Raw genomic sequence first — 25,923 nt, 5'->3', positions numbered from 1 at the left:
TATCCCAATAAGGCTGTTCTATTTCTTTTTTCTTCTGGTAGAAGTAGCAGTGATAATTTTAGAAGTAGTAGATTTTCCCATCACTGTAGACAGCACCAGCATCCTTCCTGTCTCACAGTAATAATAATAACAATAATTGTGGTATTTAAGTGCTTCCTATGTGCTAAGCACTGTACTAAGCACTAAGGTGGATGCAAGCAAATTGGGTTGGACACAATCCCTTGTCCCAAAGGGGCTTGCAGTCTCAATCCCCATTTTATAGATGAGATGACTGCAGCCCAGAGAAGTGAAGTGACTTGTTCAAGGTCACGCAGCAGACAAGTGGCAGATCTTCTGACTCCCAAGCCTGTGCTCTAACCAGTAGTCCATGTTGGCATTATCCTTGATTTCTCTCTCTTATTCAATCCAAATATTCAATCTATCACTAAATCCTGTTGGTTCAACCTTCACTATATCACTGGAATCTGCCCTTTCCTCTCCATCCAAACTGCTACCATGTTTACTCAAACATTTATCCTAAGCTGCCTTGATTACTGAATCAGCCCCCTTGTTGACCTCCCTATCTCTTGTAACTCCCCACTTCAGTCCAAACTTCACTTTACTGCCTGGCTCATCTTCTACAAAAAACATTCATTCCATGGTTTCCCACTCCTCAAGAACTCCGATGGTTGCCCATCCACTTTCACATCAAACAGAAATTTCTCCACTATTGGGTTTAAAGCACTGAATCACCTTGCCCCCTCCTACCTCACCTCACTACTCTCCTACTACGAGCCAGTCCTCAAACCTCGCTCCTCTAAAGCTAACCTATTCACTGTATTGTGATCTCATCTATCTCTCCTCTGACCTCTCGCCCTTGTCATTCATTCATTTATTCATTCAATCATATTTATTGAGCACTTACCAAGTGCAGAGCACTGTACTAAGTGCTTGGGAGTGTATAATATGACAATGAACAGACTCATTCCCTGCCCACAGAGAGCTTACAGTCTAGAGCTACAGTGAGCTACAGCTACAGTGACAGCTACAGTGACAGCTACAGCTACAGTGAGAAGCAGCGTGGCGCAGTGGAAAGAGCACGGGCTTTGGAGTCAGGGCTCATGAATTCGAATCCCAGCTCTGCCACTTGTCAGCTGTGTGACTGTGGGCAAGTCACTTCACTTCTCTGTGCCTCAGTTCCCTCATCTGTAAAATGGGGATTAAGACTGTGAGCCCCACGTGGGACAACCTGATTTCCCTGTGTTTACCCCAGCGCTTAGAACAGTGCTCTGCACAAAGTAAGCGCTTAACAAATACCAACATTATTATTATTATTAAAGGGGGAGGCAGATAATATAAATAAATTACAGTTATGCATATTAGTGCCGTGAGTTTGAGAGGGAGGATGAACAAAGGGAGCAAGTCAGACCAATGGAGAAGGGAATGGGAGAAGAGGAAAATCCTGCCTCTGGACTGCAATGCTCTCCCTTTCCATAACTGAGAGACAATTACTCTCCCTAGCTTCAAAACCTATTGAAGGCACATCTCCTCCAAAAGGCCTTTCCTGACTAAGCCCTCATTTCCTCTTTTCCCACTCTCTTCTGCATCAGCCTCACTTGCTCCATTTATTCAACCCGCCCCCTTCCCCTGGCAGCCCCACAGCACTTATGTACATATCTGCAATTTATTTATTTGTATTAATGTCTTTTTCTCCCTTTAGACTATAAACTCGTTGTGGGCAGGGAATGTGTATGTTATTTTGTTATATTGTACTTTACCAAGTGCTTAGTAAAGTGCCCTGTACACAGTAAGTGTGCATTAAATGGAATTGATTGACTGATTGAAGTCCAGCAACTTTTCCATATCAGTTTTTCCATCTGTATTTTCTACCCATTATACCAGTCATAAAACTGGAAGTGACAGAAACTCAAAAGGATGCATATCTGGCTAAAAGTACTGCATTTGTGAAGTGTTATGGATGATGATAGAACAGTGTGACCTAGTGGAAAGAGCATGGGCCTTGGAGTCAGAGGACCTGAATTTTCATCCTGGCTCTGCCTTGTGCCTTTGGTGTGACCTTGGGCAAGTCACTAAACTTATTTATGCCTCCATTTCTTCATCTGTAAAATGGGGATTAAATGTTCTATCTTCCTTGAACAGGTACTATCTGTTTGTATTGTCCTATTCCGGCACTTAGTACAGTGCTTGGGACATAGTAAGTGCTTAACCAATGCTAGAGTTATTGCTATGAAAGCGTTTTAATAGGTTTTAATAGTTTTTAAACTTCTCTGAAACACTTGCATTTTTACCTTTAGAAATTCCCAGATCTTTTAGATCAGTAGTAGCGGGGTATGGGGCAAGAGCATGCTTGAGATGCAGCATGGTCTACTGGAAATTGCACAGGGCTGGGAGTCAGAGGATCTGGGTTCTAATGCTGGCTCCACCCCTTGCTTTGTATGTAACCTTGGCAAGTTGCTTAACTTCTCTGTGTCTCAGTTACCTCATCTGCAAAATGGGGATTAAGGCTGTGGGCCTCATGTGGGACATGGGCTATAACCAACCTGATTAGCTTGTATCTACTTCAGCGCTTAGTACAGTGCCTGGAATGTAGTAAGTGCTTAACAAATACCGCTGGAAAACAAACAAACAAAAAGACCATTCAAGCATGAGCCTAGCTTGTAGTTGAGTGGCTCAGCAGATGAAGTGGCTGTAGCACTAAGACAGGAAGAAGGCTATAGTTTTGTGGAGAAGAGGTCAGTAATTAAGGCTATATCTGTTCAAGGGAAGGAGGAAAGAAAATTGAACTGCCAGTCCTGAATAATGAGAAATCTTTGATGGAATTAGTGATGTAGAACAGATACTTAATGCTTCCTTATTTCTTATGCAGTCAAAAGGTTGAGCTTAGAAAGGACCTGCCCAGAGCTAGGGGGCTGCACAACCAATCTCCATGAGTTTGGTCTGGAGAAGCAGGACAGAGTTAGGAGAATACTTACAAAAAGGTCATAGAGTAGCCAGAAATGGTTGTAAAAGTGGATTTACCCAGAAGATGAGTCCATGAAACTTGGGAAACCAAGAGGTTGGCTCAGCCAAGATCTGAGGAACTAAATCCCCTCTGAAGCTTAAGAAAGAGGACAGACTGGGGTGGAGGAGGAGAGGAATAGGCAAGCATGCAGTACTTTTCCATTCCAGTATGCCTCTTCTCTTTCCACTCATCCCACTGCCTCCTCCAGGAAGTCTTCCATGGTGAATCTCTCATCTTCCCATAGTATTTCCACCCCTGACTGTTATTTAGGCATCTTCATGCAACCTAAGCACTTGTGTACTCACCCTTCTCCACAGCCAGATAACACTTAGGTACATGTTTTTAAACTGTCTTGAAGTTTAAGAAATCTACTGTACTCTCTCAAGCACTTAGTACAGAGTTCTGTGCAGAGTAAGCACTCAATAAATACTATTGATTAACTGATTTCTTGAAGAAAAAAACCATTGGATTGTGCTTAGTATATATTTATTGATTTTAGAGATCTTTATTATTATTATTATTACAATAATTAACACTCCCTTAATAGGCTGCTTATTTCTTCTTCAAAGAAACACATTCTATCTTTCTGTACCTTTCCATCACTGTCTCCAAATATTTTTCTGGTACTGCCTCTGATTTTAAAAAAATGTATTTTGAAGAGCATTTCCCAAATGGGGATGATGCTGAACCTCAACCTGTCTGAAAAGGAGAAGTTCATGGAGTATTTCAATCAAGACATAGAGAATTTTCCAATGACCAGTGGGGATGGCTCTGATCAATCAGTGGTATTTATTGAGTACTTACCATGTACAGGGCAATGTACTAAGCACTTGGGGGAGTATACTACAACAGAGTTGGTTGACACATTCCCTGCTCACTCTGAGTTTGGACTAGAGGTTGGCTCAACAATAAAAGTCGGGTCTTTTGGGTTCATAGCCTCCAGGGGGCAGGACAGTGGTGCTGGGCCAATGGTCAGGGAAGTAACATCATCTACCAGATAGACAATGGGCCTGAGATCAGAAGGACCTGTTTTTTAATCCTGGCTCTGCCACTTGGCTGCTGCATGACCTTGGGCAAGTCACTTAACTTCTCTCAGGCTCAGTTACCTCATCTGTAAAATGGGGATTAAGACTGTGAGCCCCATATGGGACATGAACCATGTCCAAACTGATTAGCTGGTATCCAACCCAGCACTTAGAACAGTGCTAGGTACATAAATGCTTAACAAATAGCATAAAAAATGGTCAGGCAATAAGAAGCTGAAGAAGCCAACTGTCTGAGGCAAAGGATTTGTTCACAAGAAGAAAGTGTTGAAGGGTTTGAGTCAGTCAATCAATCAGAGGTAGTTATTGAGTGCTTACTATGTGCAGAACACTGTTCTAAGAGCTTGAGAAAGTACATTACAAGAGAATAAGCAGACCCATTTCCTGCCCATAATGATCTTACAGTCTAGAGAGGGAAACAGACATTAATATGAATAAATAATTTATAATCAAAAATTGAAAAATGGGTACAAAAGTTCTGTGGGGTTGGAAGTCGGGCGAATATCAGACGTCTAAAGGTCACAGATTCCAGTGCATAGACACAGAAGGGAGAAGACAAATGCAGAAGAGGAAGATGACACAGAAGGGAGTCAGATCTTTAGAGAGTGGAATGACTAGTTATACTGAAGGGTTCCACTAGAACAAGGTGGACAACAGTTCTTTTTGAAGCACATTTTCCCCAAAAGTAGTTCTGCCATCCTTTCCTGGCCAGCCTCCCGTTGCCATGAAGTTTCTGGATCCTTTCCTCACCTGGTCTTGCCCCCAGACCCCAGTCCTTCCACACTCTCCTTTATTCTATATGAATTTTTGTATTTTGTTGTTCCAATATGGCATCTTTTGCTGCTGTGCCTGCATCCACTGTCCCAACCCCAGTCCCTGTCCCCGACCTTGAAGCTTGGCCATCCCTTTCCACACTCACCACCTGCACATATACTTGGGGCTGTGAAGCTGAGAGGGCTGAGGCAGGGCAGGATGGGGAAAGATAAGGAAGTGGTGGAGGAGAGGGGTAATCTGAGGCTCTTCCCTGCCTCCTCCTCACCTTCTTCCTCCTCCTCTTTCTCTCCCTCTTCCTCCTCCTCCTTCTCTCCCTCTTCCTCCTTCTCTCCCTCTTCCTCCTCCTCTTCCTCCTCCTTCTTTTCTATTTTTATGGCATTTGTTAAGCACTTGTTAGATGTGCTGTTTGCACCTTGCCTAAACAAATTTAATGCCCTTTGGCATATCGCTTCCTGTGATCAGAGGTGAGCCAAACAAATTGACTCCAAGCAAGACCTAAATGTTGACACACCCACAGGGATAGGGGAGAGATGTCTTCTAAGAGCAGAAGATGATGGGACTGTAATTGGTAGATTAGGGCCATTACCTGGGGACGAAGCTCAATGTAAGGGTCAACAAGCATAGTATAAATGCCACGGGAAAACACCTGTCCCAGCTGCTCGCTGTTATCCCAAAGGACAACTGAGACAGTCTTGGTTGGGGACTTTCTTTAGGGGATGCCCGCACTGGTCCTAACCCATACTTAGCTGCTCACTGACTTCCGAAGGAAGGGAAGGGACACCCAGACTCTGGGACCTCTTGGCCAGGGCACACCTATGCCGGTACGGCCAGTTAAGGACCTGAACACCAAATGGGACTGATCATCTCGTGGCAGGAAATTCTCAATGCCCCTGGTTTGAGGGCTTACATGGTGTCAGAGATCTCATCGCTCCTGGATTGAGGGCTTAACAGAAGCAGGTTCCTTTACTGTTAATGTTTTTCTATATGTTAATAAATGTTTTCTTTCTGTGATAATGAATATTGAGGTTTACTCTATCGGTAAAGTTGAGTCACGAACCCCTTTGTCTCTAATTGACCATATTGGGATGTAACACCCGGCCAGTCATTAGTCTGTCTTTTAAAGTGGGATTGAGGCACTCAGAGGAAAATTATGATAATTGCCCTCTTTGACATCCATTCTCCCACTCTCCTTTGTAAATATCCCTAATTTTTTTTCACTAATAGCCCATAGAAAAGCAGCATGATCCAGATAGAAGAGCACAGGCCTGGAAGTCAGAGGACCTAGGTTCTAATCTTGGCTCTGCCTTATGCCTGCTGTGTGACTTCGGGCAAGTCACTTAATTTCTCTTCTTCTCCCACTCCCCCAGACTCACCGGGAAAGGAGGAGGTGTAGGCTTCCTTCTCACACCTCAATGCCACTTTCGCACCATCCCTCCTCCCCCTTCCCTTTCCTTCCCCTCCTTTGAAGTCCATATTATCTGCTGCTACCACTCCCTCCAGATTCTTCTAGCCATCATCTACCGCCCCCCGACCCCATCTCCAACTTCTTTAACCATTTTGACCCCTTTATCACCTTCCTTCTTTTTCCATGCCCCTTCTGATCCTCAGAAACTTTAACTTCCACATGGATGTACCCGCTGACTCCTTCCTTCTCCCACCTTTTATCATTCCTTGACTCCACCAACCTCCTGCTCCACCCCATCTCGCCCACTCACCAACTTGGTCACATCGATTTCATCATCTCTTACTGCTGCACTATCTCCACCCTCACCAACTCTGAAATCCCTCTCTCTGACCATAACCTTCTCACCTGTTTCCTCTCTCACACTCCTCCTCCCTGTAAATCTGTATTATTCTCCACAGAGACTTCTGCTGTCTTGACCTCATCCATCTCTCTCAGCGCATCTCACCCCACCTTGCCTCCCTATCCACTTTACCCACTCTTGATGACCAGATTGACGCTCTCAACTCTACCCTCTCTACTCAACTCAACACAACACACTCTCTCCCCTATCCCTTCATTGTTCTCACACCACTAACCCACAGCCCTGGATCACTGCCACTGTCCACCTCCTTTTCTCTTATTCTTGAGCTGCTGAACACTGCTGGCGGAAGTCTAAACACCAGGCCAAACTTGTTCACTTTAAATTTATCCTTTCTTGCCTTAACTCTGCCCTATCCTCTGCCAGGCAAAGCTATTTTTCTTCTTTTATTGACACTCATGCCCATCACCCCCATCAGCTGTTCCGGGCATTTAACTTCTTCTTTAGGCCCCCTGTTCCTCCCCCTCCTCCATCCCTCACACCCTACGATCTGGCCACCTAATTCATTAGGAAAATTAACACCATCAGCTCTGAGCTCCCCAAAGTTACCCCTCCCCCTTCTCCATCTCCCTCGCTCTCAACCTTCTTCCCTACTTTCTCATCCTTCCCAGCAGTATCTTCAGAGGAGATCTCCTCCCTCCTCTCAAGTGCCACTCCCTCCACTTGTGCTTCAAACCCCATTCCCTCTCACCTTATAAAAACTCCCACTCTTTCCCTCCTCCCCTCCTTAACTTCCACCTTCAACCATTCAATCTCCAACATCTTCTTCCCTTCTGCCTTCAAACATGCCCTTGTCTCCCCCATCCTCAAAAAGCCCTCTCTTGACTCCACTGCCCCCTCCAGTTATCACCCCATCTCCCTCCTACCTTTCCTTTCCAAACTCTTAGAATGAGTCGTCTACACTCAATGCCTAAAATTCCTCAACTCCAGTTCTCTCCTGGATCCTCTCCAATCCAACGGCTCCTAGTCTATTCAAATCCTCCTCAACTTCTCAGCTGCCTTTGACACTGTAGACCATCCCCTTCTCCTCAACACCTTATCCAACCTAACTTCACAGACTCCATCCTCTTCTGGTTCTTCTCTTATCTCCTTCGCAGTCCCCTCCTCCCCGTCCCATCCCCTAACTACTGGGGTTCCTCAAGGGTCATTTCTTAGTCCCCTTCTGTTCATCTATTCTCACTCCCTTGGTGAACTCTTTTGCTCCCACGGCTTCAACTATCATGTCTACGCAGATGACACCCAAATCTACATCTCCTCCTCTGGTCTCTCTCCCTCTTTCCAGGCTCGTATCTCCTCCTGCCTTCAGGACATCTCCACCTGGATGGCTGCCCACCACCTAAAACTCAACAAGTCTAAGACAGAGCTCCTTACCTTCCCTCCCAAACCCTGTCCTCTCCCTAACTTTCCCATCACTGTGGATGGCACCACCATCCTTCCTGTCTCACAAGCCTGCAACCTTGTGTCATCCTTGAATCCACTCTCTCATTCACCCACACATCCAATTCATCACCAAAAGCTGCCGGTCTCACATTTACAACATCGCCAAGATCCTCCCTTTTATCTCCATCCAAACTCCTACCGCATTAATACAATCACTCATCCTATTCCAACTAGATTACTGCATCAGCCTCCTTTCTGACCTCCCAACCTCCTGTCTCTCCCCATTTCCGTCCATAAATCACTCTGCTTCCTGGATTATCTTTCTACAGGCATGTTCTGGGCATGTCACCCCTCTCCTCAAAAATCTCCAGTGGTTGCCTATCAACCTCTATATCAAGCAAAAACTCCTCACTATTGGCTTCAAAACTCTCCATCACCTTGCTCCCTCCTACCTCACCTCTTTTCTCTCCTTCTACATCCCAGCCAGCACACTCCACTCCTCTGGTGCTAAGCTTCTCACTGTGCCTCATTCTCACTTTTCCTGCCGTCGACCCCTGACCCATGTTCTACCTCTGCCTGGAATGCCCTCCCTCCTTACATCTGCCAAACTAGCTCTCTTCCCCGCTTCAAAGCCCTACTGAGAGCTCATCTCCTCCAGGAGGCCTTCCCAGACTGAGCCCCCCTTTTCCTCTGCTCCTTCTCTCCTCCCCATCACCCCTGCAAACCTATTGTGTGATGCATTCTAGTCCTGTCTCTGCCACTTGTCATATTAACTTGGCCTGACGGATAGGGAACTGGACTGAGTATCAGGAGACATGAGTTCTGGTACTGGTTCTGCCACTTGCCTGCTGGGTCACATTGGGCAAGTCACTTAAACTTTCAATTCCTCAGCTTCCTCATCTGTAAAGCAGCAATAAAATATTCTTCAACTTAGAATGTGAGCCCCCTGTGGGAAGGGGCCTATATCTGGTCTGATCATCTGAAATCTATCCCAGCCCTTAGCACAGTGCTTGACACATGGTAAACCCTGATCAAATTCCATTATCACAAAATGAACCAGAGACTGAGGATGGTTGGGAAAAAAGAGGTCACTGAGGCCAAGATCTTAGACTGCCTATTTGCAAAGGTCTGAAAGTTCCTGAACAGTGAATGTTGTGTGTCGTATGGTCAGTCAGTCAGTCAATCGGATTTATTCATTTATTCATTCATTCACTCATTCATTCAATTGTATTTATTGAGTGCTTACTGTGTGCAGAGCACTTTACTAAGTGCATGGAAAGTACAATTTGGCAACAGATAGAGACAATCCCTACCCAACAAAGGGCTCACAGTCTAGAGGGGGTGGCAGACACTAATAGAAATAAGTTAAATTACAGATATGAATATAGGGTCCAGAAAGTTTCTTTAGCAGGTCTTGCTAATGAGCCCTCCAGTCTTCCATGATGGGGCTGCTGCACTCCATGATGCTTCAGAGAGGGCTGGAGTGCACCTGAAAGTTACTTTGTATCCTGTCCAAATGAGGCTCAGTTCTACAATTTGAAATTGCTTTCAATACCTGTCAGCATTAGTGCCTCCGCCTCGGTGGAAGCAGGGACTGTTTATACATCACTGTCAGGCTGAGCGGAGAACGCGCCATTCTCTGTCAACACAATGCAGCACGACAGACGAAGATGAAACATCTCTGTGGATTATGAATGATGCTTACAATTTACCAAAGGATTCTGAAGTTGCAGTGGTTTGGTGGGGGGTGGGGACAGGGAGAGAAGGGTGCACCAAACTGCATGAAAGATGTGTTTAGGATTCTAATACTCAGAATAACTACTGCCTGGCCCTTAGGGGCTAAGCAGGGGCTTAGGGGTTTTCTTGGCTGTAATCCTCTTACCTGGGGTATCTGTGACTGGACCTGTGCATCTCAGGACTTCCCTCTCTTTGAACGCCATAGAAATTTGGTTTATTCTACTTTGATTTTGTGAAGCATTAAACTTTTCCCAAACACTTTCACACTGACTACCTTATTTGGAAGCAGTGTGACCTCAAGTAAAGAGCCTGGGATGAAGAATAAGGAGACCTGGCTTCTAATTTCATTTTTGCCACTGCACTCCTTTGTGACCATAGGTGAGTCACTTAACCTCTCTGAGCCTCAGTTTCCTCATCTGTGAAATGGGGATTAAATACCCTTTTTGCTTGTAGATTGTGAACACCCCCACCCCCAGGAGAGAGATGATAATAATAATGATGATAGTAATAATAGTTGTGGTATTTGTTAAGCACTTACTATGTGCCAGGGGCTGTACTAAGCACTGGGGTGGATATAAGCAAATCAGGTTGGACACAGTCCCTGTCCCACATGGGGCTCAAAATCTCAATCTCCATTTGACTGATGAGGTAACTGAGGCACAGAGAGGTAAAGTGACTTGCCCAAGGTCTATCCCAAAGTGATTATCCTGGTGCTACCCTAGCACTTTAGCCCACTGCTTGGCACATAGCTAGCACCAAGTAAATATCAATAATGGTTATACTGGCTTCACTACACCCCTGTGAAGTAGAGAGAGGAAGATAATGATTGTGGTGTTTGCTAAGCATATATTATGTCCTAGGCATTGTATTAAGTATTGGGGTAGACACAAGCAAATCGATTTGGACAATCTCTGTTCCTCAGGGGGCTCACAGTCTTAATCCCCATTTTACAGATGAGGAAACTGAGGCTCAGAGAGGTTAATAATAATAATAATAATAATAATGTTGGTATTTGTTAAGTGCTTACTATGTGCCGAGCACTGTTCTAAGTGCTGGGGTAGACATAGGGGAATCAGGTTGTCCTATATGGGGCTCACAGTCTTAATCCCCATTTTACAGATGAGGGAACTGAGGCACAGAGAAGTTAAGTGACTTGCCCACAGTCACACAGCCGACAAGTGGCAGAGCTGGGATTCGAACTCATGAGCCCTGACTCCAAAGCCCGTGCTCTTTCCACTGAGCCACGCTGCTTCTCTCTTCTCTAAGAGAGAGAGAGGTTAAGTGACTCACCTAAGGTATTAAGGTCACCAAGGAGTCCAGTGACAAAGATGGGATTAGAAACTGAGGTACAGAGAAGTTAAGTGACTTGCCCAAGGTCAAGCCCAGTGTGGGCAGGGATTGTCTCTCTTTGCTGAATTGTGCTTCCCAAGCACTTAGTACAGTACTCTGCACACAGTAAGCGCTCAATAAATACAATTGAAATAATTAATGAATAATAATAATGGTATTTTTTAAGCATTTACTATGTGCCAAGCACTGTTCTAAACTCTGGGGTTTAGAAGGAAATCAGGTTGCCCCACGTGGGGCTCACAGTCTTAATCCCCATTTTACCGATGAGGTAGCTGAGGCACAGAGAAGTTGTGATTTGCTCAAAGTCAAATAGCTGATAAGTGGTGGAGCCAGGATTAGAACCCAGGTCCTTCTGACTCCCAGGTCTGGTCTCTATCCTTTAGGCCATGCCCAGAGAGGTCAAGTGACTTGCTTGCTTGCAGGTTGGAAGCAAAGGTGGGACTCAAACCCAACTCCTCTGACCTCCAATCCATGTCCTTCCGCCTAGACCCTGCCACCCACTCTGCTTTAGGGAGTATTTCCCAGTTAGACCAACTCAAGATTAGGAGGTGTTCCCCACACTTATCCAGCAACTTGAAAAAAGACCCCCTCTGGCCCTGATTAGAGCTCAATCCTGTGGTTCCAAAATTGATACCTTATCCTTATCTAGGCATTTAGTTCTCAGTAGTAATTATGGAGTATATACTCTGTGTAGATCCCTGTATTCAATGCTTGGGAAAATAGAGTTAGTAGAAATAATTCCTGTCGTGGACCCCCAAACATAGTCGTGGGCAGGGATTGTCACTCCTTATTGCTGTATTGTCCTTTCTCAAGCTCCTCTCTCTCCCCACTCCAGTCTATTCTTCACTCCGCTGTCCGGCTCATCTTCCTGCAGAAACGCTCTGGGCATGTCACTCCCCTTCTTAAAAATCTCCAGTGGTTGCCTATCAACCGCCGCACAAAACAAAAACTTCTCACTCTAGGCTTCAAGGCTCTCCATAACCTTTCCCCTTCCTACCTCTCCTCCCTTCTCTCTTTCTACTGCCCACCCCATAGGCTCCGCTCCTCTGCTGCCCACCTTCTCACCGTCCCCCATTCTCGCCTATCCCGCCGACGACCCCTGGGCCACGTCCTCCCGCGGTCCTGGAACATCCTCCCTCCTCACCTCCGCCAAACGAATTCTCTTCCCCTCTTCAAAACCCTACTTACTTACTACAAGAGGCCTTCCCATACTGAGCTCCCCTTTTCCCTCTGCTCCCTCTACCCCTCCTTCACCTCTCCGCAGCTAAACCCTCTTCTCCCCCCTTTCCCTGTGCTCCTCCCCCTCTCTCTTCCCATCCCCTCAGCACTGTACTCATCTGCTCAACTGTATATGTTTTCATTACCCTATTTATTTTGTTAATGAAATCTACATTGCCTTGATTCTATTTATTTGCTATTTTTTTAATGAGATGTTCATCCCCTTGATTCTATTTATTGCTATTGTTCTTGTCTGTCTGTCTCCCCCGATTAGACTGTAAGCCCGTCAAAGGACAGGGACTGTCTCTATCTATCTGTTACCCATTTGTACATTCCAAGCGCTTAGTAGAGTCCTCTGCACATAGTAAGCGCTCAATAAATATTATTGAATGAATGAATTGAATGACTTAGTACAGTGCTCTGCACACAGTAAGCACTTAATAAATATGGCTGACTGACTGAATGAATGAGTTTAACACAATTATGGATTTTTATGCAAAATGATAGGGAGCGTTTTATAAAAATTAAAATTAAATGCTAGATAAAAGAACAAGCCAATGAATTTCAATTTCAATTTCTAGGCATTTTACTAAGTATTGGGGTCTATACAAGCAAATTGGGTTGGACCATCTCGGTCCCTCAGGGGGCTCACAGTCTTAATCCCCATTTTACAGATGAGGAAACTGAGACACAGAGAAGTTAAGTGGCTTGCCCAAGGTCAAGAAAGGTCAAAGGCTGAGGCAGTGAGGATTTTAAAGCAGCTCATAGGAAATGCAGGCTCCTCTCTCAGTCTCCCACTCTTTGCACGTTAAAGGGTGGCATCCCCTTTAAGAGCCTGCTGCCCTGAGATGCCTGTTAAAAATTCATTGTGAATTGACTGTTGAAAATTCATTGTGGGCAGGGAACATATACACTAACTGTATCATTTTGTGCTCTCCCAAGTGCTTAGTTGAGTGCTCTGCACACAATAAGAATGCAATGACTACCACTGATGACAGTGATGATGAAGATGATTTGTTTGTGAGTCTGTCTCCTCTCCCTATTCTTTCCCCTTGGGGGCTCCCCTTTCTCCTGTGGGGCTGTCTGTCCTTCTCTGGAATCGCCCTCACCCTCAACCTTCTTGGAGTATTTCTCCTTATTATCCTCTCCTCTGCTATGCCTTTCCCAAGGGAGACAATATTCCATCCTTCCTGCAGGTCCCCCAGGGTCCTCCCATCCATCTCCCATTTATGGTAATGTGATTCCACCCCTGAGACCTGCTCCCCTGGCCCTTTCTCCCATTGCACCCTAAACCACTCACCCCTATCGACAGTATCTATTGATATGGCATCCTAATCTTCTGTCAACACTCCTCTCAACCCTCTACAAGCCAACCCCATTGCCACATTACCTCAAAACTGGGTCTGGGCTGGCCTGTCTAGTAGGGGCCCCCTGCCACTTGACCCCCCGATGACATTATTACAAGCCACCAGCCAGTCTACAGCAGACTCAGCCCTTATTACAGTGTCTGGCACATAGTAAGCTCTTAACAAATATCATTATTACATGTCAGGGAGTTGTGGGTGGCCTCAGCAGCTGGGCCCTGGGGGCCTTTTGTCTGAAGAGGGTAGGGAAAAGAGGGAGGGAGCAGGAATCAGGAGTCAGTCAGAAGTGTTCTTGTCACGATTGAGGGGTGTTTCCTTCCTTCCCGCTCCTTCTCTATGCTTCACCAGCCCACCTTGCTTCAGAAAGGGAAAGTGGCTACAGGGTGGGCTGGCTTTGGGGAGGAAGAAGGGTAGCCCTCCTCCCCCACCCCCAGTCATAGTGACAACCTATGCTGCATCAGGGCACTGTCCAAATGACACGCGCCCACACACACACACACACATACAAACTTCATCTCTGTTCCACAGAGACGTCTGACTCTCCACTCAATAATGGTGGTATTTGTTAAGTGCTTACTATGTGCTAAGAACTGTTCTAAGTGTTGGGTAGATACAAGGTAATCAGGGTGTCCCACGCGGAGCTCACAGTCATAATCCCCATTTTACAGATGAGGTAACTGAGGCACAGAGAAGTTAAATGACTTGCCCAAAATCACACAGCTGATAAGTGGTGAATCCACGATTAGAATTCACGACCTCTGACTCCCAAGCCCGTGCTCTTTCCACTAAGCCACGCTGCTTGTCTACCTCCAACTGCCTCAAATATTCAAATCCACTTTCCCCCCTCTTTACTTCTTGACCTCTTTTATTAATGGAGAAATCAACAAGATTCCTCTTGGATGGAGAGCTAGAGGATGGGGCAGTGATTAGAGCCAGTGATTACCATCTATTTGTATTAATCATGACCCTCCTGCTGAAAGTGGGCTAACTGGGCATTGCTCAGTATATGCCATTGCAGGAATGACTGATTGAAGGGAGAAGAGGCTGAGGCAGTGAGGATTTTGCAGAGTCAAAAGGGGGTGTGATGTTCAGGACTGGCTGAGGGTCTGGTCTTAGAGCCCTGGTAGTCTCTGGGGAAATCCATATATGCCCCCCAGTTTTCATCCTGGGTTTCAAATCATTTGTTATTTACTCTGCCAACAAAATAGATAATAATAACAATAATGATAACTGTGGTATTTGTGAAGTACCTACTAGATGCCAAACACTGCACTAAGTGCTGGGTAGCACAAGATAAGCAGGCTGGACACAAGCAGTGCAGCTCAGTGGAGAGAGGATGAGCTTGGGAGTCAGAGGTCATGGGTTCTAATCCCTGCTCTGCCACTTGTCTGCTCTGTGACTTTCGGCAAGTCACTTAACTTCTCTGTGCCTCAGTTATCTCAACTATGAAATGGGGATTAAGACTGTGAGTCCCACCTGGGACAATCGGATAACCTTGTATGTCTCCCAGAGCCTAGAACAGTGCTTGGCACATAGTAAATGTTTCACAAATACCATCACTATTATTATTAATCACAGTCCAAGAGAGAGAGCTCACAGGTATTTCATACATATTTTATAGATGAGGAATTTAGAAGTTAAGTGACCTGCCCAAAGTCATACAGCAGGCAAGTGGTTGATGCAGGATTAGAACTCAGGTCCTCTGACTCCCAGGCCCATACACTTTCAACTAGGCTACACTGCTTCCCATCTACCCTCCCATTGTATCTACCCCAGCTTTTAGTGCAGTGTTTGGCACATAGTAAATGTTTCATAAATAATAATAATAACAATACTTATGGTGTTTGTTAAAGCGCTTACTATTTGCCAAGCACTGTTCTAAGAGCTGGGATAGATACAAGGTAATTAGGTTATCCCATTTAGGGCTTATAGTCTTAATCCCCATTTTACAGATGAGGTAATTGAGGCACAGAGAAGTTAAGTGGCTTGCCCAAGGTCACCAGCAGACAAATGGAGGAACTGGGATTAGAACCCATGTCCTCCGACTCCCAAACCTGTACTCTTTCCAGTAAGCCACACTGCTTCTCACATACAAGTACCATTATGATAATGATGTGCATCAACTAGGCTAACCCTCCTCATCCTCTTTCCTGCCCTCTCTCCACTCTGCCAGGCCTCCAAAGAGCACACCACAGCCCAGTGCAAGCTTCTCCACTCCCTGCACCAGCTAGGACTTCCCTAACTTGAAGCCATCAAGGGAATATTTTCATCCTGGCTCTGCCACTTGTCAGCTGTGTGACTGTGGGCAAGTCACTTCACTTCTCTGTGCCTCAGTTACCTCACCTGTAAAATGAGGATTAACTGTGAGTCTCGCATGGGACAACCTGATTACCCTGTATCTACCCCAGTGCTTAGAACAGTGCTCTGCACATAGTAAGCACTAAACAAATACAAACATTATTATTATTGCTATCTCAGAGTCCCCAGGCCTCCACATTCCTTGCCCTCCTTGGTGTAGGGGGGACAGGCATTGTTTCTCAGCTCCAGGTCCCTGAGACCACATGGTACATGGTGCCTGATCCTGTGCCTTGACATTTTCTTTCCCTGCCCCAGCACTGGTAAATATTAAGGGAATAAGAAGCAGTGTGGCCTACTGGCAAGAGCACAAGCCCGAGAGTCAGAGTACCTGGGTTCTAATCCCTGTTCTTCCATTTGTCTGTTGTGTGACCTTGGGCAAGTCACTTCACTTCTTTCTCTCTGCCTCAGTTTCCTCACCTTTAAATTGGGGATTAAGACTGTGAATCTCACACAGGACATGGACTATGGCCAACCTGATTATCTTGTATCTTTCCCAGTGCTTAGACAGAGACTGGCATATAGTAAATACAATTTTAAAAAAAGCATTCACTATCTAGACTGGCTGCTCTTTGAGTGGTTTTTTTTCCCCACACCTTGAAAGTGTGGCCCAAAACACAAATGGGTTTTAGTTTTGACAAGAGAAGAGGTAAGAACCTAATACTAAGGATTGGTTTGAGCATCAGCTGAAATAACTAATAGTTAGTAACACATGGCAAACTTAAATCAGGTAATAAGATAGAGCATCAAATCAAATACTTGTTTTCCTTTCTGTTAGACTTCTTCCTGTTTTAACATTCTATATTCTCAAAGCCGGCAAAGGATACTCAAGCCAATTGAGGGATTTGCTACAGGGACTCTCTTTCTCTATGTCTCTGTGTCTGTCTCTGTCTCTGTCTTTCTCTCTCTCTCTGTTACTCTCTGTCTCTGTCTTTTATCTTTCTCTGTCTCTCTGTCTTTCTTTCTTCCAGGTGTTTTTTACCCAACATGGCTCCTCTACCCCACTTCTCCCATTCAGATCCCTTCATCTGGACCCCTTTTTGGGCAAAAAACCTTGAACTATTTACTGCCCTCTAACTGGGCTCTTTCCTTGGTCCCATTCCCCAGCCCCACTTCCAGAAATGACAGTGACTCAGCCTTCAGGTGGATCACCAGGGGTTTTAGGGTTCTAGCTTTTTCTTCCTAATTGTCTTCTTCTCCATGACAGCTTTTTGATTTGAAGTGAGTACATTTATGGAATCTGAATTTGCAAATGATCTTCAGACTGTGTTCTCCATTTCCCCACCATCCTGCTCCTTCCACTCCCCTTTTACCCTCTCCCCTTTTCACCCCGGCCATTAGCAGCCAAATGACAAGTGCTAGGGAAATTCCAAAATTACTGCTCTCCCTCTGGATTGTAAGTTCCCTGTGAGTAGAGAAAGTATTGGGCAGGGGATTAGTCTGTTTATTGTTGTATTATACCCGCCCAAATATTTAATACAATGCTCTGTCCACAGTAAGCTCTCAATAAATATGATAGAATGAATATTGTACTCTCCCAAGCACTTTAGTACAGTGGACTACATATAGTAACCACTCAGTATATATGATGGATTGCAGCTCAAATCACTGTCAATCAGCCATCAATGGTATTTATTGCATATGGTATGCAGAACACTGTACTAAGTGCTTGAGGGAGAACAGTAAATAGATACAATTTCTCAAGGACCTTACCATCAAGGAGCAAGATGCAGTAAATACATTGTAGACATATTATTACATAAGATAAACATCATTTCAAACCTCAAGGAACCTGACCTGGCCATTCCAACTTTTGTGTTCCTCACAAAATAAATGCTTTCTGAAGCAACATTTTCTAGAACAGGAAGTTATCTCTTATGGAAACCTGGTCTGGGAAAATAGGGAGGACTGGGAGTGCTCGTGTGGGAGGGATGGAAGTATTCTCAGTCAAGTCTGAAGGAGAGCTCTTTCTCATAGTCTTTACCCACATCTCACCAATTCCTTTGAAGTTCGTAAAAGAGCAAATGAAACACTGCTACTCTGGCTTCACTAGGATGGAATGGGTTAAGTCATTTTCAGAGGCCACATTTATTTCTAAATATAATGACTCCACCGGACAAAATTAAAAAAACCCAACCCTCCCATCAAAAAAAACCCACCCATATGCTTTGATCACATAGAAGGGGTTGCAATTAATGCTTTTAGTTACATATGAAATTAGTGTTTTGTTTCAGAATGGTTGAAATCTGGTGTTTCAGCCCAGGTAGATAGGGATTTGTGCCTAAGTACAGGGTCTGATCCTGGGGGCCACCTGACTGGCTGGGGAATTTTCCTGATCGACAGCTGCTCTCATTCAATTATTCATTCAATTGTATTTATTGAGTGCTTACTGTGTGCAGAGCACTGTACTAAGCACTTAGAAAAGTAAAGTACACAATAAACAGACACATTCTCTGCCCACAATGAGCTTACAGTCTAGAAGGGGGAGACAGACATCAATACATACAATAAATTAAAGATAGGTAAATAAGTGTTGTGGGGCTGGGAGTGGGGAAGAACAAAGGGAGCAAGTCAAGGTGATGCATAAGGGAGTGGGAGAAGAGGAAAGGGGGTCTCTTAGTCAGGGAGGCCTCTTGGAGAAGTCCCTTCAATAAGGTTTTAAAGTGGGGGAGAGTAATTTTCTGCTGGATTTGAGGAGGGAGGGTGTGAATTTGAAACTACCACAGGAAGGGTCAAGGGGTCAGAATTGGGGCCTGAAACACCACCTGTCAGTTAGGGAGCAGAGCTGGTGACAGGGTTCCTGGGGGGGGCTCTTGGTGGGACATATTCCATGCCATTCCAGGAAATGTTTTCCTTGCCTGCATGGTGCCCTGAGTGTTAGACTTGCCCCATGTGCACTAAGGTCATTACCTCTCACTAGGGTCATAGTAATCTCTTTCCAAAAGACATATATGATGGGTAATCCTGGGCTACCTGTTACGGGTGGGACGACTGTCACATCAGAATGAGTATCAATAACATCTTTGAGGTCCTTCTTTGTATGGACTAAAGATCTGCCCAGGAATTGTCCTTGGCCCTTAGGCTAGCCTCACATCCTCAGACCTGATCCGAATTTGAGAAATACCAGGACAGACTCAAATAATCTGAATGAATTTTTCCTGATGGGGTCACACCTTCCCTCCTACCTGGAACTCCCTCCGCTTTCCCAACCAGCACATCTCCTCTCCTCTTCCCAAATCCCATCTCATCCAAGAGGCCTTCCCTGATTAATGCTCATTTCCTCACTCCCTGCATCAGCACTTCCACATCACTTCACCCTGATTACTCAATCAATCAGTGGAATTCATAGAATGCTTAATGTGTTCAGAGCACTGTATGAAGCACTTGGGAGCATACAACAGAAATGGTAGGCACATTTCTTGCCTATTCCTTCAGAAGCAGCATAGCCTAGTAGCAAGAGCACGGACTTGGGAGTCAGAGGTCATGTGTTCTAATTCCAGATCTACCACTTGTCTGCTGTGTGACCTTGGGCAAGTCACTTAACTTCTCTGTGCCTCAGTTACCTCATCTGTAAAATGGGGATTAAGAGTGGGAGCCTTATGTGGGACAGGGAATGTGTTACCCTGTGTCTACCCCAGTGCTTAGAACAGTGCTTGGCACATAGTAAGCACTTAACAAATGCCATAATAATAATTACTATTACCCACAGTGAGTTTACAGCCTAGAGGAGCAGAATTGCCTAGTGGATAGAGCACAGGCCTGGAAGTCAGAGAAGCCTGGGTTCTAATCCCAGATCTGTCACTTGTCTGCTGTGCGACCTTGGAAAAGTCACTTAACTTCTCTGTGCCTCAGTTCCCTCATCTGTAAAATGGGGATTAAGATTGTGAGCCCCATGTGGGACAGAGACTGTCCAACCCCATTTGCTTGTATCTTCTCTGTGCTTCAGTTACATCATCTGTAAACTGGGGGTTCAATACCTATTTCTCCTTCCTATTTAGATTATGACTCCTATAAGGGACAGGGACTGATTATTTTCTATTTTCCCCAGCACTTACAACAGTGCTTGACAGAGAGTAAGAGTTTCACAAATACTATTATTATTATTGCTTTTGGGGGAGCTTACAGTCTAGAGTGGGAAGCTTATAGTCTAGAGCACTTGAATACACTTCCTGGTAGCACTTCCATAATACATGTATTTCATACATTACTTCCCCCCACCTATAATTTATTTTAGGGTCTGTTTCCCCATTTAGAATGTAAACTCCTTGAGGACAGGAATGGTGCCCACCAACTGTACTGTAACCCCCCAAGCTCTTAGAACAGTGTTTTGCACAGAGTAAGCATTTAAAAATAACTATTGATTGATTAGGCTGATCCTAACCCACATGGTATATGTTAAGTTCTTACAGTGTGCCAGTGACTGTATTAAGTGCTGAGGTAGATACAGGATAATCAGGTTGGACACAGATCCTGTCCCACATAAGGTTCACAGTTTTAATCTCAATCAATAAATCGATCCAATTTACTGTGAGTGGAGGACTGTACTAAGCGCTTGGGAGTGCATGATATCTCCATTTTACATTTTACAGATTTTATAACTGAAGCACAGAGAAGTTAAGTGACTTACCAAGGTCAGACAAGTGTTGGAGCCCTGATTAGAACCCAGGTTCTCTGACTCCCAGATTCTTTTAATATGCAAAAGGGGATTTTTCCAGGTGGGCTGGGACTTCTTGTAGAATGTCTATCACTCGGAAGGCAAGACCAAGTCTAACTACATTTTTCCACTTACTTTCCCTGTACAAAAATAAATGAGCAATGTCTGCTCGCACCTTAGATGTTTTTGTTCCAGACACCAATTTTTACAACAGTAACAGAAACACCAGCAGGTTCTTGACAGTGAGAAATCACACACAGGTGATTTCCTTGAGCTATTCCACAAATAAAAAAAGTAGAGTTACCAGGTAACATCCTATCCAGCATCCTGCTGCTTTTTTTTCCAGTTTGGCATAAACATATCAAATAATCAATCATTGGTATATATTGAGTGCTTACTATGTGCAGAGAACTGTACTAAATACTTGGGAGAGTACAATACAACAGAAGTAGCAGAAGTACATTAACACGTCCCTTGCCTACAACAAGCATAGAGTCTAGAGAGAGACAGACGTTGATATAAATGGAGTAGGAGGAAGAGGAGGAGGATAAGGAGGGATCTGGGGGAAGGAGAGGGAGCAGGGAGGCTCAGGAAAGGGAGCCAGGAAAGCAGAGGGTCTGTTGGGGGAAAGAGGGGAGAGCAGGGGCAGGAGGGTCTGGGGGAGGAAGTGGGAGGGGATTCCAGGAAGGGGGAGCTGAAGATCCGGGGGGAGGAGGAGAAACCTGATTATCTTGTATCTACCCCAGCACTTAGGACAGTGCCTAGCACGTAGTATGCACTTAAATACCACAATTATTATTAATAATGTTAATAATGAATAAATTATTGATCTGTACATAAGTGCTATGGGGCTGAGGGAGGAGTGAATGAAGGGTGCAAATCAAAGTAAAAGGGTGAAGCAGGAGGGAGTGGGAGAAGAGGAAATGAGGGCTTAGTTGGGAAAGGCCTCTTGGAGGAGATGGGCTTTTAATAAGTTTTTGAAGGTGAGGAGAGTAATCATTTGTTGGTTGTGAAGAGGGAGGGAGTTCCAGGCAAGAGGCAGGATGTGTGTGAAGGGTTCTTGTCAAGATAGACTAGATAGAGGTACAGTGAGTAGGTTGGCATTAGAGGATTGAAATGTTTGAGCTGGTTTGTAGTAGGAAATCAGGGAAGTAAATGGAAAGGGCAAGGTGACTGAGTGCTTTAAAATCTATGGTAAAGAGTTTGTTTGGTGCAGAGGTGGATGGGCAACCATTAGAGGTTCTTGAGGAATGAAGAAACATGGATTGAACATTTTTGTAGGAAAATGATCCAGGGAGCTGAATGAACTAAGGGCTGGGGTAGGGAGAGACAGAAGGCAGGTAAGTCAACAAGGAAACAGATGCAGTAATCAAGGCAGAATAGGATAAGTGCTTGGATTAACATGGTATTTGGATGGAGAGGACAGAGTGAAATTTAGTGATGTTGTGAAGGTTGAACTGACAAGATAAGGTGACAGATTGATTATGTGAGTTGAAGACTGACATATACATATTCTCTCGCATGCCACCCCTCTCCCCTTATCATTCCTTCCATTACTGGGGATGCTACCTTCATGGATTGGTGCTTCACAACATACACAACACACTTCACTTGAATTCTCCCCCCATCCTCTAGACTGTAAGATCAATGTGGGCAGCGAATGCATCTGTTTATTGTTATACTGTACTCTCCCAAGCACTTAGTACAGTGCTTTGCACACAGTAAGTGCTCAATAAATATGATTGATTGAATGAATGAATATTTTATACCCATGATGCCCAAGTAAGGTCTACCCAACTGACAGATGATTGTATTTCTCCAGTGGCTGAATGCTGTGCTATGCACTGGGGTAGTTTCAAATAAACAGTTTTGACATTCCTTGATCCTCAAAGAACTCAAGATCTGCATCAGGGAAGACAGACACAAAGACAGGAATAAGTTGTAAACAGTGGGAGCAAATAAAAACACAGCACTGAGAAATTAGGAACATTATATATGCAGGAGAAAATTGTCCTTGGAGCAGGTCTCACATGGGGCTCAAAGTCTAATCCTCAATTAATCCTTGGGAGTTTCCAGAGGACTCCGGCTCAATCTGGAACGCAGGCTGCGGGGAGCTCTGCTCTTCTCCACCTTCGGGGGTGAGGCTGGGAGCCCCAGGGTGGTGATGGAGGTGGTGTTGCTGGAGGAGGTTGAGAGATGGGAGTCGGCTTCTGGCAGGTCTTGCGCTGGCCTGGCAACTCTGTGGAGGCTTCATCTTAATCTGCCCTTGTTGAGGAGCTGCAGAACCCTTTTTCTTCTGTTGCCGTAGAAGGACTGGTGCCCTAGATAGGCTCATTTATTGTCCAGCAAATGCACTCTAATCTGGATTGCCACTCTGCATGCCAGTGAGCATGTTGTTTGGTGACTTAGGTGTTCTAGCATTGTTCATGCCTCTGGTTACTAACTGATCAGCTTTCCACTGACTTAATAATAAGAACAATAGTCGTATTTGTTGAGTTCTTACTATTGTCTGCTCTGTGACCTTGGGTAAGTCACTTAACTTCTTTGTGCCTCAGTTCCTCATCTGCAAAATGAGGGTTATAATAATAATGGTATTTGTTAAGTGCTTACTATGTCCCAAGCACTGTTCTAAGTGCTGGGGTAAATATAAGGTAATCAGGTTGTCCCATTGGAGCTCACAGTCTCAATCCCCATTTTACAGATGAGGTAACTGAGGCACGGAGAAATTAAGTGTCTTGCCCAATGTCACACAGCAGACAAGTGGCGGAGGCGGAATTAGAACCCACGACCTCTAACTCCCAAGCCCAGGCTCTTGCCACTATGCCATGCTGCTTCTCTGTGAGCCCAAGGTGGGACATGGACTGTATCCAACCTGATTACCTTGTATCTACCCTAGCACTTAATACAGTGCCTGGTACATAATAAGTACTTAACAAATACCATAAAACAGACAACCTGGGCATGAAGCATGTCTTCTATTTCATTTGAGGTTCTCCAAACTCCTAGTACAGTAGTCTGTACTCAAAATCTGCCTCTATGTCCGACCCAACCCAGGAGTATTCATGAAAAATGGCAGGTTAGCCTATTAATGTGTCTAAGTAGGTCCAAAGTGAATATGGTAAAAAACTGTTAGGAAGCAGCGTGGACTAGAAGGGAGAGCACAGAACTGGGAGTCAGGAGGCCTGGGTTCTAATCCTGGCTCTGTAACTTCCCTGCTATGTGCCCTAGGGCAAGTCACTTCACTTCTCTGCTCTTCAGTTACCTCATCTCATAAAGATTGAGACTGTCCATGTGGGACAGAAACTGTGTCCAACCCTATTTGCTTGTATCCACCCCAGCACATAGTACAGTAACTTGAATAGAGTAAGAATTTAATAAATGCCATTATTATTATTATTATTTCTGACTCCCAGGCCCATGGTCTACCTACTAGGTTACGCTGCTTCTCTCAATATGATTAAAAGAAGCGTGATTAGAAGCAGCGTGGCTTAGCGGAAAGAACACAGGCTTGGGAGTCAGAGGTCATGGGTTCTAATCGTGGCTCTGGCACTTGTCAGTTGTGTGATCTTGGGCAAGTCACTTCACTTCTCTGTGCCTCAGTTACCTCATCTGTAAAAATGGGGATTAAAAAATGTGAGCCCCACATGGGACAACCTGATTACCCTGTATCTAGTCCAGTGCTTAGAACAGTGCTCAGCACATAGTAAGTGCTTAACAAATACCAACATTATTAACCTTATTATTATTAAAATATCAGGAGACCACAAATATAAGTTGGCGAAAATAACCTATTTCTGAGTTAGAGGCTATTTTATTTATTTATTTACTTATTATGGTTGTTGTTATGTGCTTACTATGTGTCAAGCACTGTCCTAAACACTGGGGTAGATACAAGTTAATCAAGTTGGATGCCATACCTACCCTACATGGTGCTCACAGTCTAAATAGGAGGCAGAACAGCTACTGAATCCCCATTTTACAGTTGAGGAAAATGAGGCACAAAGAATCAATGGTATTTATTTAGCATTTACCGTGTGCAGAGCTATGAACTAAATGCTTGGGAGAGTACACTATAACAGTATTTGCAGACTAATAGTATTATATTATTATATTATGTTATATATATATTCCCTGACCATAATGAGCATGCAGCCTAAAGGGGAAGACAAATATTAATAGTTAAGTGACTTGCCCAAGGTCACACAGCAGACAACTGGCAGAGCAGAGACCAGAAGCCAGATCCTTTGACTCACAGGACCGTGTTCTTTCCGCTAGGCCATACTGCTTCATGGGGAGGGTTTTCAGATGGAGGAAGTACATGGGCACAGAAGTATCCTGAATGGCAGCAAGTTCTGTTTTGTGCCAGGCTTTACTGAGTTCTGTCAGCCCCTGGGCTCGAGTGTCAAAGTGGGAGTCTTGTCCTTAAACAGAGAGGAGGAGTTGCAGCAGCTTAGAGAACAGGCTGCATCCTGACAGCCTACTTGAGAAGACACTCCTCGAGGGAGAGTCCTCTTGCTTCTTTCCTGCAAAGGATGACAGTATATCCTGTCCCCATCCTTTTGCAAACACTTTTTCTTCTTTCTTTTTTCAAACTCTTAGAAACATGAGACTCATAAATTGAATCTGCCTCTCAGCAGCACTTAGTCAGCACTTACTCAGCAGATAACCACAGGCCTCATTAACCTTGGTGAGGCTTCAAAGGTTATTTTTTCATGGATGAATTATTCTCCGAGAATTTACTGGGTGTATGGTGTCTCATATCCTTTGGGGACTTGAACAAAGATGTTTGTTTTGATTTCTCAAAAGATGTGTCTTGAAGCATCTCAGGCACTCAGAAGGGCCCCAAATGTGCCTCTGAGTGACATGAGAGAGAGCTGTTCCTGCAACAAGGGGCTATCATGCAACCCAACTACTCGTAACAGGAGTTCTTGCTTTTGGGGATCCTCTGTTTTGTTGTTCATATATGCTAGGGATCACTGATTTAATAGTCTCTTTTAATAATAATAATAATAATGTTGGTATTTGTTAAGTGCTTACTATGTGCAGAGCACTGTTCTAAGCGCTGGGGGAGACACGGGGGAATCAGGTTGTCCCACATGGGGCTCACAGTCTTAATCCTCATTTTACAGATGAGGTAACTGAGGTCCAGAGAAGTTAAGTGACTTGCCCACAGTCACACAGCTGCCAAGTGGCAGAGCTGGGATTCAAACTCATGACCTCTGAC

General features: G+C 44.7%; 1 protein-coding gene across 1 annotated transcript in view; it reads right to left on the bottom strand.

The window, feature by feature from the left end:
- The window catches only part of LOC114818249 (ectonucleotide pyrophosphatase/phosphodiesterase family member 7-like), a 147,798-nt gene that overhangs the window by 98,555 nt on the left and 23,320 nt on the right, over nt 1-25,923 (bottom strand). The window contains exon 5 of the mRNA XM_029083251.1: nt 24,982-25,120. Within this exon, the coding sequence (XP_028939084.1) occupies nt 24,982-25,120 (139 nt within the window). The remainder of the gene's footprint in view (nt 1-24,981; nt 25,121-25,923) is intronic.

The sequence above is a fragment of the Ornithorhynchus anatinus genome, chromosome 2 (genome assembly GCF_004115215.2).
Source record: "Ornithorhynchus anatinus isolate Pmale09 chromosome 2, mOrnAna1.pri.v4, whole genome shotgun sequence".
NCBI lineage: Eukaryota > Metazoa > Chordata > Mammalia > Monotremata > Ornithorhynchidae > Ornithorhynchus > Ornithorhynchus anatinus.
The sequence above is the reverse complement of the archived record's forward strand: the minus strand, read 5'-3'. Positions and strand labels throughout refer to the sequence as shown.